Raw genomic sequence first — 16,144 nt, forward strand, 5'->3', positions numbered from 1 at the left:
CCAGAACAAACCTAATATTTCCCTATAAGTCCCATATGGAAAACTTTATTATTATTAATTTTACGAAAAAAAAGTTATTCTTCATAAAAAGTTCTGCACGCTCTAAAATCTAGAAGATTCAACGATCAGATATCAAATTTTATAAATATTATACGAGGTATGTCAAAAAATATATGAATTTCGCTCAAGAGTAAAGTAGCTTTATTTTTCACAATATTGAAAAGTTGTTTGGAATTAAGAACTATATTCTAATATGCAATTACATCTTTCTAATTGAAAAAAAATGAAAATTTTTCTTAAATGATGCATAACCACCATTAGTTTCAGTTATTTCAATTATGGTAACTCTGTTATTATTAATTTTAGGAAAAAAGTTATTCTTTATAAAATGTTCTGCATCAAAAACCTAATATACAATCATCTTATATCAAATTTTATCAATTTTATACGAGGTAGGTATGTCAAAAAATATGCGCTCGCAAGAGTAAATAAAATACTTTTATTTTTCACAGTATCAAAAATTGTGATAAAGAAAAGTTGTTTAGATTTAAAAACTATGTTCCAATATGTAATTACATCCTTCTAATTGAAAAGTTATATAAAGGTACTTTACTCTTGATCGAAATTCATCTTTTTGACATACCTCGTATAAAATTGATAAAATTTTATATAAGATGGTTGTATTTTAGCTGTTAGACCATTCAGAACTTTTTATGAAGAATAAGTTTTTTTAGTAAAATTAATAATAACAGAGTTATCATAATTGAAATAAATGATGACAATAATGTTGGTTATCCATAATTTAAAAAAAAATCAATTAGAAGGATGTAAGATGTAATTGCATATTATAACATAATTTTTAATTCCAAACAACTTTTCATAATATCAATTTTCAATATTGTGAAAAATAAAGCTACCTTACTCTTACGCGAAATCCATATTTTTTGACATACCTCGTATAATATTCATAAAATTTGACATCTGATGGTTGAATCTTGGGTTTTAGACCATGCAGAAACTTTTCATGAAGAATAACTTTTTCGTAAAAATTAACAATAAAAAAAGTTTTTCATATGGTTCCGACTTATACAGGGACATACTGTATATTATAATGAAATATCTGATCTGATTATGCATTAAAGTTTTTTATTATCGTATTATATTGTTTTATTAAATGAATGGGTTAAAACCAAAGTGGTGTTAGCCATATTTTTGAAATGATGTTAGCCTTGCTTTATAATCTTGATATTATATAGACCTCTTCAAAGAAAAAGTGGTGTAAGTTTTTACCGTAGGTATTATTGTAAATCCTTACACCACTTTTCCTGATTTTCCTGATGAAAAGAGGTCTATTTATCAAGGTTTTAAAGCAAGACTTACATCATTTCACAAATATGACACACCAATTTGGCTTTAACACCCTCAAATATAAGTAGACCGTTTACTATTTTTACTGGAAATTAATCACAATTTTAGTTTAAAATAAGTTTATCTTGTTGTTTCGATTTCCACTTCGGAAATTATTTTAATAATTTAAAAGTAAGTTGTATTAAGATGCCAAAGAAAATAACTTCAGAATAATAGGTGCCTTCGGGAATGGAATCATACATTCCCATTAACCCGGCTCATAGGCCATAGAGTCACCTTCTGTGTAGCATATACAATGTGTCTGTGCGTAACTTGGAACCATATGGGAAACTTTTTTAATATATATTAATTTACGAAAAAAAGTTATTCTTCATAAAGTGCTCTGCATAGTCTAAAACCTAAGATGCAATCATCAGATATCAAATTTTATCAATAATATACGAGCTATGTCCAAAAATATAAATTTCGCTCTAGATGAGTAAAGTGCCTTTATATTTCACAATATCAAAAATTGTCATTAAGGAAAGTTGTTTATAATTAATTAATTAAAAATTATGTTATAATATGCATTTACACTCTTCTAATTGAAAAAAAAATTGAAAATTTTTCTCAAATTACGTATACTCAACATTATTTTTATTTAAGATAATTTTGTTATTATTAATTTTGTGAAAAAAAGTTATTCTTTATAAAAATGTCTGAATAGTCAAAAAACTAAGATGCAATCATAAGATATCAATTTTTTTCAATTTTATACGAGGTATGTCAAAAATATGAATTTCGCTCAAGAGTAAAATACTTTTATAGTTCACAATATTTCAACTAGAAGGATGCAATTGCGTATTGAAACATAGTTTTTAATTCTGAACAACTTTTTATAATAACAAATTTCAATAATGTGAAAAATAAAGGTACTTTACTCTTCAGCGAAATTCATATTTTTTGACATACCTCGTATAAAATTGACAAAATTTAATACCATATAATTTTATGTTAGTTGCTAGACTATGCAGAACGTTTTATAAAGAATAACTTTTTTTCATGAAATTAATAATAACAGAGCCATAACGGAGAAGAGTGTAAATGCAGATTATAACATAATTTTTAATTACAAACAACTTTTCTTAATGACAATTCTCGATATTGTGAAATATAAAGATTTACTCTTGAGCAAAATTAATATTTTTTGACATACCTCGTATACTGTTGATAAAATGTGATATCTGATGATTGCTTCTTAGGTTTTAGACTATGCAGAGCACTTTATAAAGAATAACTTTTTTTTCGTAAAATTGATATTAAAAAATTTCCCATATGGTTCCAAGTTATGCAGACACAATGTATGAGAAATTTCTGTCATGGCGTGCAAGGGTCGGAATCTCCTGCTTCATGTGGGCTCTGCAAATGTGGTATTACCACAGTATAAAGAGGGCAAAAAAAATTGTAATAAAAGAAATTATAGAAAAAAGTTTTTTAACAATTTTAGTTCCTACACTTTTTGTCGAAAAGTTGAAAATGGCGAGATATTGAGCTAAAACTGTTCCCGTTTAAAATCAAGATGGCGGCTGGCGCAACAGCGGAATTCAGTCGAGATTTTTAATGTACACTACTATTGACCCCCCCTAAAGATTAGAGAAATAAAATTTGGGGCAGCTCCTAATGCAAGGTTAGGACTGTTATTCGTCTAACCCGACTGGACTAATTCACAAAAAACAATATTTGACATATGTTAAAATTTTTCTTGATTGTATAAATATATTTTATTTTTTTGCAATTAAAAAGATAACATGGAAAGTTGTAACTGTAAAAGGTATGAATAAGTGGAAAACAACTCATATGTAAATAAAAAACTTGAATGACACAAAATCAAAATAATTTCAACACTTGGGAGAGGAAATTACTCAGCAGAATATTTGGTGAAATATATATATAGATTTCAGAGGAGAACTTGAATTCTACTCTACTGCAAAACACAGATCATGACCTTATTAAAAAGAAAAGACTATAAAGGATGAAGCACCTAGAAATAATAAACCAAGAGATAAAGATCACAAAAGTAACACAGTGGTCGCTGAAGCTATACTAATTAGCATAAAAAAACAAGGAAAGTAGGAGGAAAGCTGTGAAAAAAGAGAAGTGTATTTAAAACAAGATGCATGCTATTTTCAATGTTTAATAAAAATAATAGTTTTCTACCGGTTGGGGAAAGTTTTGGGGCACAATTGATAATCCAAAATAAACTCATGAGTTAGATGCTTATGTCATAATCAACATCAAATGATAATATGTAGTGCAGTGTGAAGAATTGCTGAATTGCATTTGCTTCGAAGTAGTAGACCAAAGAAGACCTTTAATCAGGATGTCTGTAAAACGCAAAGAGAATAATGAAGAATGCATCGAATGTATGATATTTTACTGGATGCATAATAGTTTATTGGATTTCAGTGATCACATTAATTTTAGCTCTCGGTATTCTTGCCTAGCTTTATTTTCTCAAAAATCCCAACAAGAATAGGCAAGAATCAGAATTGCACAAGATCACATCATCAGCAAATTATAAATAAAATGCCTAGAATTTTTATAAAATCTCCCCCTTGAAAGATGTAAATAAAAATATGTATATGTGGGAAGATAATGATGTAAAAAGTTCCTGTTATTTCTACAATTACCATATTTATATATTTAACTAGGAAGAAGACTGTTAAACATATCTCAGAAAATCTAAAATTGGAAGAGCTCCAACATATCTCAAATAAGTCAATATAGACAAAACTAATAAGGAAAATATTTATCCATAATTTTTTAAACATCATTACCGGGCTTTAGACAATGATCTATTAGTCCAATTAAAGTTATGATTGGATTTTTTAACATGTTCGGTGCTCACATTGAATAAGCGCCCCTTGGTTGGTACCACGTAAGTACTTAGATCTTTCATTTAGTAACAGCGTACTACTGAAGTCACTTGTGAGTTGTCGGTACCCTCGATGAAACCGTCATGACAACACACATGCATTATGATCACCGAACATGTTAAGTTACTTTACAAAACAATTGGAAAACATGTTCAGATAAGTTATATTTTTATTTATAAAACTTAAGACTATATCACAATTTTCAAGTTTGTATTCAGTTAAGTTCAGTATTTAAAATATGTAAATCAGCTACAGTCTCTTCATCTTCTGATTCACTTTCAGCTTTATCCACCTCACTCTCACTGTCCTCATCCTCTTCCTCTTGTGCATTCTCTTCTTCTAACTGCCTTGCTAAAAGTCTATGTTTAAACTTAATTTGTTCCTCTTTAATTTTTTCGTCTTGTTGCTTAAGGATTTCCATCGATTCGGCTAAGGGTATTAATTTTGTTGGTTTGTTACATTTACTCCAATCTTCCATGGTCTTAAAAACCTTCCTATCAGTATGAATTTCTTTGGTTGTGTTTAAAGTTGAAAATGGTTTGTATCTTTCTTTTTCAGGAGTTTTTTCTAACTCACACAGTTTCTGAACATGTTTATCTGATTCAGAGATTTGTAATGTCGAAATAGAAAGCTCTATATCTGCCATTTCTTCCCTAGATTTTATTTCGTATTTAACTTGTTCATGAAATTTTTTGATGGATTCACCTCTATCTGGAAGTTTGGATATTATGGATATATTTTTTAGCAGAGATTCTTCCCGACTTAATATTTCTTTTAATTGAATTAAACTCATTTTCTTTAGTTCTTCTGGTTTTCTTGAACTAGATTGTTTGCTTGCCATTTTATTAACACTTTCCTAGATTTATACATTTATATTTTTAATTTTGAAGTTGATAGTTTTAGGTAAGATATCATAACATAACATGAAGTTAGAGCATAAGAAAGTATGTCAAAATAACAAAAACCAAGTGTACCAACCTACTGTCTCTTAAGCCAAGTTCTCACTGGTAAAAATTTGTGACGAAAAGCGCGCCACGCACGGCGAGCTAAGCTATAATATATATTTCAGATTTCGGATTTATTCGCGCTGCATGTCTCTTTGACTTTTGTTGGTGGAGACAAGAGACAGTTGACAATTCCTGACTGTAAATTGTCAGATTTTTGGTTTGATTGTTGTTTTTTTGCCAAAAACTTTTTGGTTAACTTATTACTTATTTATTTTTAGAGGTGATAATACATATTTTTATATAAATATAACTAAATCTTACATTTTTTTAGTGGTAAAAATAAGATAAAAAAGTAAGTATTTATTACATTTTAATACATTATAAATATGGAACTAAAAACAGTACACATATTATTTTTATCAGTATGTATTAATTTATTAATGAATTATTGTTATTTACAGATGAGTGATCATTTTACATCCATCCAGCGATGAGAATTTAGAAGGAATTGACACTTAGGGAGTACCAAAAAATTTAGATTATTTTGAGGAAACTGTGCCTTTGTTCAATGGCGATAAGTATGTCCTGGAACATTTTGGCATCATCAGAGTAAAAGTAGTAGGTAAGCTTATCAGAAAGATTTAGGCACTCTAAATATTCTCATTATCAAAAAGGAGATTCGCAAAAGATTTCTCCGTTAAAATGTTTGACCATTTTCATGCTAATGAGGTAATTACTTTTAGAGATGTTACAGGTTCATTCAACACATCCAAAAGTTGTTTACACAAAATAGTAAGGAGAATCACTTTTTTATCTGCTGAATACGTTCGTTGGCCAAATGAGTAAATGACAATGAAAAACAGACTATTTAAAGATATTTTCGTTATTGCAATTTCCCAGGGGGCTTATGTGAAAATCGATAAACCAAAGGAAGATCCAGATTCATATTAAAATAGGAACAAAAATATTCAATACAGGTAAAAATATGTAATATTTTTGTAATTACATATACAGAGTTAACCTAGTTAAACAGGGTTAAGGCCGGTTTTTCAGTGATGGGTTAACCTATTTATTTTTCAGTCACCGAAATATTTATGGTTAATCAGTTTTTCAGTACTAGGTTAGAGATTAAGCCCGTTTAAATTAACCAAGATTTTAACCGATACTCGTTAGATGGTTTAACTCCGAATTTTGTGGTTACGCTTGTGCATGGGTGCAGTGAATGCATCAGAGTCGAATTTGGAATGTTTATTTTGAAGAGAATAGTTATGTATTTTGTTTTTATCGTGGGAAGTATTCTTCCTTGTTATTATTATAAGAAAATTATATATTATTATGGTTATTATAATAGGAAGGAATTGTAAGGAAATATGTTTTTATAACTGTAACAGGTATCTATGTTTACACATACTTTAACAGGATTTAATGCATGATTCCTAGTAATATTTTTAAAAGATAATTATGTCTATACAGCAAAATAATTATTTACTACACAGTTCGACTTATTTCCTGGCTACTAATTTCCAATAGCGATATCACTCTGGTCTTTGACAAACGAAATCGGCAAAAAAATTCTAAATCGTCCCAGTAAATGTAAATGGTCTCTTCTGTTATGAAACCGAGGTAGATGCTATGAACTAAATAAAGAATCCGAACTTGATATTCCATTAAACATTTTTTTTAATTTGGTTATGAAATTGTTTTTATATATTCTTTTGAAGTTATACTTCTTTGCGATCGAGGGTGAAATTTTATACTTGCCTGGTGCATGCGCAGGACAGACAGTATGTAGTTCGTTGCTAATCTTTCAAATTATGTAGGTATGTATCAGCGCAAATAAGTCATTAAAAGAATATATTAGTGTTTTTAGTAAATGTATTATTTATTATAATTTTTGTGTCTTTGGATTTGTCTTCCTCAGTAATAAAATATTTTATAATAATAGTAAGTATATTTCCTTTAAATTTTAAAGTATTTTGTCAGTATGTATGAGAAATCTTGTAACCTGTCAAAGCAAAGGGATTTAGCTCAGTGGTAGCACGTTCGACCGGAGATCGAGAGGTCCCTGGTTCAAATCCTTGTGTTATCTAACTTTTTTTTTATTTTAGTATTGTTTTAATAAAAATTTTTGGAAAGTAGTAAGTAAAAATTAGTTTAATCTTTAAATACAAATAACCTGTTGAAAGTATATTTATTTCGTTGAAATCATATATAAGTATAACTTCTTAGGTGCGTACAAAGTACACACACATTCTTTTTTTCTGTCAAATTGCTCATTATTTCTCGAATTGCACATGCGCAAGTACAATTACTGCAGCCAACATAAGAAAAAAAGTGGTTAGCTAACTGAAATTTTTAAAGCACTGAAAAATGCTAGGACAGTTAAAATATTGGTTAAAATTTAAACTAGGTTAGCTAACCAACATTTTAACCTCTCACTGAAAAACCGGGCCTTAGACATGCAATTTATTTGAAAATTAGTTTATGTATACAAATAGGGCCAGTTATCCATTCATAGTTTTCAAACCTCTCTAAACTATCTGTACTATCTATTACCCAAAGACATTGGATATTATTTTAAATGTGTATAAATATGAAACAATTTAACAGAAATTTTCATTAGACAATGATAGATACAATAAGTTGTCCTCCTCACCAACAAATACATTTTAACCCTTAATTACAGACATTCCATTATTACAATGTTACAGAGCCCCAGTATTTTTTACCGGTCATTATAAAATAGAGTCGATATATAGGTAAAGCTAATAAAAAGAAAACATAAAAATTATGCATTATTATTTTTCTGGAGTCTCTAGATATGGGAGAGCTGGTGAAATGAGTGATTTTTAATAATATAATACAAGTTTTTTAAAGAATAATCTAATAAACGATAATTGTGGTAACATTTTTGGTCTATTGGAACAAACGGCCATAAATGCTATGAACAAAAATTTTGATTTTTGTAACAAATAAACCTAACATAGAATTACAAAGAAACAGAAAATAGCATTTACAAAAATTTATACATCCATGAAAAAAAATCTGCAAGAGTTTAAATTGTGACAAAATTAAATGGCAATTCCATTTTTGCAAAGTTTCCTCCTCCAAATTTAATCTTCATTAAAGGTCCCCGATGATTTCCACAGTCCATTTCTTCACTTTTTCCATAAAAACACAAAAAAATATTATAAACATTTCACATTTCACCCATGTAAGACTAATTAATACTTACTTAAAACAGACCTCTGGTAATTTTTACCGGTTAAGATTTTTATGTGGGTTACAAAAGAAAAAAATATTGACAATACACACTACCCGCTTTGACTAGTACTGATATACAAACTGCCCGAGAGGTACAGAGACACATGAACTTAAGTGGTGAGGTTACCACAAAATTTGCATTGTAGGAATGCCCACCGGTAATAAATATCTGATCTCTGTAGTTAAGGGTTAGCGCCGGACTCCACTTGCGATTTGCAGTCGCGAAGATTGAACACATTGTTTCAAATACAAGTCAATCCATGATTATTTAGTCGTAAATGGATTGACTTGTATTTGAAACAATGTGTTCATTCTTTGGGACAAAACTATCGCACAACTACAAATCACAAGTGGAGTCTGGCGCTTAAAGTGCATTTAATATACCTATATTGATAAGCTTTACAGAAGATCTGTGCTTGGACCCACAATTTTGAGAATGCAGTTAATTTTTATATTCATATCACTCAATAGGCACATATTTTTGTTTCAGGCACAAATGGTTTATGGTCACGAGAAAATGATCAGGGATATATTTGTTGTATATCCAGGTTCTGTACACTATAGCAGAGTTTTAAGGAGATCCAATTTGTTTGCAGCTCTTCCACAAAGATGTGGTGAATACTATATTTTAGGTGATAGTGAATACACATGTTTAAACATTTTTTGACTCCAGTTAAAGACAAGGGTCATTTAACAAGACAGTAAAGAAATTATAATTATTGTTCAAAAATACATATGGGATAGAGCATTGTTTTGGATTTCTCAAACAAAGATTTATAGGCAGCTGTATCACCATCCATTAAGAAATATTAGAGATATAGTCCCATTTATAAGGGCTAGTGCAGTGTTACATAACTTAGCAATTGATGATAATTTGCCCATCAATTGAATGTTGATGCACCTCATCTTCTCATTACCAACAAATATGAAATTGATGCTGTATATAGGTGGTCTTACAAAAAGAAATTCATGCAAGGTTTAAATTTGATTTTGTAATAATTGTGTTTAATAAACTATATTCAGACACTTTCAAATTATTTGCTTTATTAAAACAAACCATCATTTTATAATAACCTATGTATCGATGGCTTTAGTATGAAAACCTCCTATCTTATTTTGAATGAACTGAATTTCACAAGGTAGGGTCACCAGCGACCCCAAAAATATTTTTAAAAATAAACGACATTTCAATATTTTTTAAACTTATTTAGCAAACATAAAGGATTCGATTTCTAATCAGAAATTGTATTGTTACATAACAATAAGCAATACTAATATACAGAGTAAGTCAAAATATAAAAGCACTTATATTTGACATATCGATGGCAGAAAGGCAGGACCTCATAACTGAAAAATTTGTATAAAATGAGTTACTTCGGTTTTCACTTTAGAATAAGTGTATCAGCACCTATTACACATACACTTATTCTAAAGCGAAAAGCGAAGAAACTCATTTTCAGTTATGAGGTCCTGCCTTTCCGCCGTCGATATACTTTATAAGATATCATTGATATAAACAAAGTTAGAAGTTGAATAGTTTATTTTTATATTATTTACAATCTTTACAAATACTAAATTGATGTTCTGCACAATAAACACAAATATAGCAGCCTTTTCTATCCTCAGGTGGGGTCAAAAATCAGAAATGTGCTGCATTTACGACTAAATGTGAACTTTCATAAAAACATACGTATCATCGGAGTAACTCGCATGTCAAAAAAATTTGAGCGGTGTGGTCACAGGTGACCCCACTTCGTGGTTCTAGGGTTAATAATAATTTTGGATATTGTGAAAAATGAAAGGTAGTTTACTCTTTAATAAAATTCATATTTTTTGACAAACCTAGTATACAACTGAAAATTTTTTATATTTGATGGTTGTTTAAAGGTTTCAAATCATGCAAAGCTTTTATAAAGAATAACTTGTTCCTAAAATTGATAATAAAAAAGTTTTTCATATGGTTCCAACCATGGACGTATAAATAAAGATATATCTTTATTTATACGTCCATGGTTCCAACTTACTGAGACATAAATTTCTTTGCATTTATTTTATTATATTATAAGGTTATTAAAAGGCTACAAATGTAAAAACATGCATTTTAACTTTTGTTCTGTGTCATGGATAACATACAGTCAATATTTCACATAATGTTTTATGTTGTTCATAAAACAACAGCTAACACACTACATATTTACATAATTAACTATTTAGATAGGAAATAAGCCACAATTAAATAAATAATTTTATTAACGTTTCGACACCCAACTCAGATGTCGTTGTCAAAATACAAAATACTACTAAATTAAACAAAAATGTTGTTGCTAAGTAAAAAATTCTTCTAATAATTTATTTAATTTGACTCATTTATATTGGCAATTCAGACATATATTATACATTTTAAAGTAGAAGACTTTAAAATGATATTGCCAATATTTATGAGTTGCGTTCCTGGGACGAATTTACTGAAAGATAGTTCATTCGATTACATGAAATCAACCTCAACTCAAGAATATCCGTCACAAAAAAAAAATCATAGCATGTGATCTGTCTTTAAAAAGACAACCAAATGCAACGATGACAGTAAAATTCTCGCGTTAGAGAATCCATAGTAAATCACTTTTTTTGCATTTGGTTGTCTTTTTAAAGACAGATCACATGCTATGATTTTTTTTGTGATGGATATTCTTGAGTTGAGGTTGATTTCATGTAATCGAATGAACTATCTTTCAGTTAAGTCGTCCCAGGAACGCAACTCATAAATATTGGCAATATCATTTTAAAGTCTTCTACTTTAAAATGTATAATATATGTCTGAATTGCCAATATAAATGAGTCAGATTAAATAAATTATTAGAAGAATTTTTTACTTAGCAACATTTTTGTTTAATTTAGTAGTCTTTTGTATTTTGACAACGACACCCGATTTGGACGTCGAAACGTTAATAAAATTATTTTTTTCAATTTAATTGTGGCTTATTTCCCATCTAAATAGTTAATCATAAAAATGCCACAAGAAAATAGCTTCAGAACAATATTTACATAAAGTACAAATAACACAGAACATACATTTTTCCAAACTTATTGAATTAATTTCTAAAATTAATTTGAATTAGCATTTGTTGGAGTCTTCTTCCTGTGAGCAGATCTCTATCACGAATTCTACCTTCTATATTTATTCCATTGACATTTCCATAATCAATATCTATATGATTGTTTTCTTCATCACCTAAACCAATAGGGGGTACATTATGCATACCAATGCACAAATTGTGCAGCACAGTGCATGCAATATTATTTATTTTATTCAGCCATGGTTGGAGTGTAAAATTCTATGCCTCCATTTTAAAATCCCATTGCATCTCTCTATAGGGGATTCAGTTCTTCTGTGATGAATATTTCTTCTAGAGTAGCAGGTAATGCATTTTGGATGGATGTCAACATCAACTGACTTAGAGCATATCCAGAATCACCTTAAAGTAAGAATAATTGCATTGCTACAAAATATTATGTACATTTATGGCCTGAAGACCATGGCAAATAGTTTATGTTAACTCACATTAAAAAAAAGACCTGTGTCTGTTGTTATTAATGTTTCTAATAAATTGGTAGGCTACACTATCATTGAAAATACTTATAACTAAGTATCATGACTGCTAATTAAACGAATTAATTTGTTGAATCGAAAAGATCTGCAAAATGAAATGAAACTACTTGAATTGAAAAGGAGTTTTGTACACATAAATCTATGTATTTACATCAAAATGATGCTGTTAGCGTGATTCCTTGGATAAATAATATGTGTAATAAATAAGGTGATGAATCACCTGTAATTTATTACAAATTACAATCGAAAGTAGCAGAAAATAATATGTATAAGAAAGACGATATTGTTCTGATCTTAATGACCCAGTATCAGATTGAATTATTAAAGAAATTTGGTAGAAACCTCATTTGTATAGATTCCACACATAGCACAAACAGTTATGATTTTCTATTAAGTACTCTTGTTGATGAGTATGGAGAAGGTATTCCTGTGCCATACTTAATTTCAAATAAAACGGATAAATTTTTTATGGCCCATTTCTTTTAAATTATTAAAACTGAAACTGGATCTATAACTGCTAAAGTATTTATGTGTGATGATGATGCTGTTTTCTATAATGCTTGGGTAAGTGTAATGGGTTTACCGCTACCTTGCTTATTTTGTGCTTGGCATGTTGATCAAAACTGGCAAAAACAATTAAAAACAGTAAATAATGGCTCTCAATAAGTTGTGTGTGTGTTTAGATTTATGACCTTGGTTTGAACCAATTGGCCAGCTCAAATTTTTTTTTTTTTATTTTCATAGACACAATTTCCTAATTTTAACTGACATACATTATATTTTAATAATCACAAACATATATTACATACATTACATTAAAAATACATACTAATAAAACACTATTACTAAATACTTATACTAAACCACTAATTGATATTAACTTTTTTTTTTTTCTTTTTTTTTTTTTTTTCTTTCGCGCTAAGACCTAAACCCGATTCATCCTCGCGGAGGTTTAGGCCTTCTTTGTGATTTTTTGTTTTTTTTTTTGTTTTTTTTTTTGTTTTTTTTTTGTTTTTTTTTTATTTTGTTTTTTTTTTTGTTTTTTAATATTTATTTATTTTTTTTTATTATTTTTTTTTTCTTTTTTTTTCTTTTTTTTATATATATATTTTTTTTTTAATTTTTTTTTATATATATATTTTTTTTAAATATCAATTTTCATATTTTTTAAGTGGTTATAAACAGTTTTATACAAATTTATATTTCGTGTACATAAAATGGAATTTAAATTGGTGGGGAGAGTAACTCCTACTGTTTGTAGATTCTTATATAACTGTTGATTCAGCATCTGGAAGTTTGCGCAATCGAAAATCACATGCTCTAAAGTACCCAACTCCCCGCATGTGCAGTTTTTAGAAGTGGCCAACCCTAGTTTATTTTTGTGAACTGGATATAAACCATGTTTGTTCCTTGCTCTATTTAAGGTTTTAATGAAGTGCCGATTTGTAATGTCGTTAAACCACGGTTTTCTATAAATTTTTGGTTGGATATCATGAAATCGTACACCTTTAAGAGAGATATCATATTCCAGTTGCCATTGCTCCATTTGTTTTTTCTTAAACCATTGTCGTAGATCAGTGACTGGCATTGAAGTATAGTATATTAAAGCTGAAGTATATAAATGTTTAAGACTTCTAATGAACAGTACCAGTGAAAATGAATTTAGCAATCTTCTAGAAAATACCCTAAATGAACTTCACAACAATGGCACTACAAAAGAATTTACTATTTATTTTCAACATAACTATGCTAATTGAGTGAAATCATGGGCATATTATTATAGGTATGGATTGGGAATAAATACAAATATGTATTTAGAAGCATTCCATAAAGTCCTAAGCATATTTTTTATTTGGAAGGAAAGAAGGTAAAAAGACTGGATAAAACGACAGATGATCTAATGAAATTTACTAGGGATAAACTGTTTGATCGATTGACAAAAACAATAAAAGGAAAGTCAACTTATCGAATTACCTTAATCAATAAAAGTCAACAAAGTAGCTTTGAAATAAGGAAATTACTGGCATTTTTCAAAATTATACAGGGTGTCCCGAAAAGATTGGTCATAAATTATACCACAGATTCTGGGGTCAAAAATAGGTTGATTAAACCTCACTTATCTATATACAATAGTGCACACAAAAAAAGTTACAGCCCTTTGAAGTTACAAACTGAAAATCAATTTTTTTTTCATATATCGAAAGCTCAGGAGATTCTTTATTGAAAATGGACATGTGGCATTCTTATAGCGGCAACATCTTAAAAACATTAAAGTGAAATTTGTGCACCCCATAAAAATATGGGGGTTTTGTTCCCTTAAACCCCCCAAACTTTTGTGTACGTTCCAATTAAATTATTATTGTTGCACTATTAGGTAAACACAATATTTTTAAAACTTTTTTGCTTCCTAGTATTTTTTTTTGATAAGCTAGTGTTTATCGAGATATTTTGAATATTTGTTGAATCTGCCACATATTTGTATATGATTAGGTACGATTATAGAGAGCTGTTAATAATCTGAAAATTTATTTATAATTTAGATCATTTGGTATATTTTGAAAAAAAAGTTACATCTTGATAAAAGGTGACTTATCAAAAAAAGACTAAGAGGCAAAACAGTTGTAATACTGTGTTTATTTAATGGTACCAAAATAATAGTATAATTGGAATGTACACAAAGATTTGGGGGATTAATGGAATAAAACGCCCATAAAATTTTTATGTAAACATCTTAAAAAAGAAGCTGCATCCCGATAAAAACTGGCTTATGTAAAAAATACTAAGAGGCAAAAAAGTTTTAGAAACATTGTTTAACTAATGGTACCACAATAATGAATTAAATGGAACATACACAAAAGTTTGGGGGGAGCTTAAGGGAACAAAACCCCCATAAAATGTTTATGGGGTGGACAAATTTCACTACCTATATAATTTTATTTTAAGATGTTCCTGCCATAAGAATGCCCCATGTCCATTTTCAATAAAAAATCTCTAATAATTTTCGATATATTGAAAAAAATCGATTTTCATTTTGTAACTTCAAAGGGCTGTAAATTTTTTTTATGAGCGCATTTTTAGGTACTAAGGTAAGTTAGGTGCAATCAAACTATTTTTGACCCCGGAATGTGTGGTATAATTTATGACCGACCAATCTTTTCTGGACACCCTGTATGATATGACAGAGAAAATTATTCAAGTAAAATTTATAAACCCCAATGCAAATACCTGAGGGATCAGTTCTTATTGTACTATTTTTTATTTGCATAAATTCATTATCGCTACTACATTTAGAAGTAAGATAAAATTATTTGCTGATGATATCATTATAATTCATTTTAATAATATCCAGAACAACATAGAAAGTTATTTAAAAACAGTAATTATGGAGGAAGATGATACTTTTTTACCTACATATTTTTAGTAATTAAATAAATGTAGTTAATTAATGGACTAGATCATAAATTGTTACATCCCTTTATTTACAGCGTAAGTTGTGATACAAATTATTAAACTTGAAGGCTAGAAAAAATTTGAAAATTTTGTAGGCATAAACATTTTTGAAAACATGATGTGCTTTATTTAATATCTTACTCATTAAAATAATGGTTAAAAATTCTTGTACCATAAATAAAGTAAATAATCACGTAATATAGAAATAATTAACAAAATGTTACATTTTTCTGAAAATTCATAATTTTTGGTGTTTAATCTTATGATCTTAAAAATCATAAGGAGGAACACATTTTAATTTGTCACTATTACCTGTATTGACTAAGGTTTGCTTAATACAAATTATTCTTTGAATATACGTATAAAGATGTTTTGTTTGCGTCTTTTGATCCCTGAAAAATTAGGCGAAAATAAAAATTATACATTGAAATTGAAATTAAAATTTTTTTTCCTTGCATTCTTGGATGAAATGACAATGACATCCGTCAACACGACTGCTTTCATTAATATTTCTTCATTCTACCACATGGCGCTGCCATCGCGTCAAAATATTTGCAAAAATATATCGCTCCCATATCGCTCGGGTAGGCATA

At 28.8% G+C, this 16,144-nt stretch overlaps 1 protein-coding gene and 2 long non-coding RNA genes across 3 annotated transcripts; 1 reads left to right on the plus strand and 2 right to left on the minus strand.

The window, feature by feature from the left end:
* Positions 1 to 4,434: 4,434 nt before the first annotated feature.
* LOC114336132 (putative uncharacterized protein DDB_G0287113) lies at positions 4,435 to 5,230 on the minus strand. Its single transcript, XM_028286459.2, has one exon. It carries the CDS (start codon positions 5,122 to 5,124, stop codon positions 4,498 to 4,500), a length of 627 nt encoding a protein of 208 aa, XP_028142260.1. The 5' UTR covers positions 5,125 to 5,230; the 3' UTR covers positions 4,435 to 4,497.
* Positions 5,231 to 5,313: 83 nt separating this feature from the next.
* On the plus strand, positions 5,314 to 9,465 carry LOC126887216 (uncharacterized). The gene is made up of 4 exons (XR_007698988.1): positions 5,314 to 5,582; positions 5,692 to 5,852; positions 5,974 to 6,207; positions 8,985 to 9,465. It is a non-coding gene; the product is annotated as an uncharacterized LOC126887216 (long non-coding RNA).
* Positions 9,466 to 10,577: 1,112 nt separating this feature from the next.
* On the minus strand, positions 10,578 to 16,144 carry LOC126887215 (uncharacterized). The gene is made up of 2 exons (XR_007698987.1): positions 15,864 to 16,144; positions 10,578 to 11,967 (listed from the first exon to the last, which is right to left on the minus strand). It is a non-coding gene; the product is annotated as an uncharacterized LOC126887215 (long non-coding RNA).

Source organism: Diabrotica virgifera, chromosome 6, assembly GCF_917563875.1.
Source record: "Diabrotica virgifera virgifera chromosome 6, PGI_DIABVI_V3a".
Lineage (NCBI taxonomy): Eukaryota > Metazoa > Arthropoda > Insecta > Coleoptera > Chrysomelidae > Diabrotica > Diabrotica virgifera.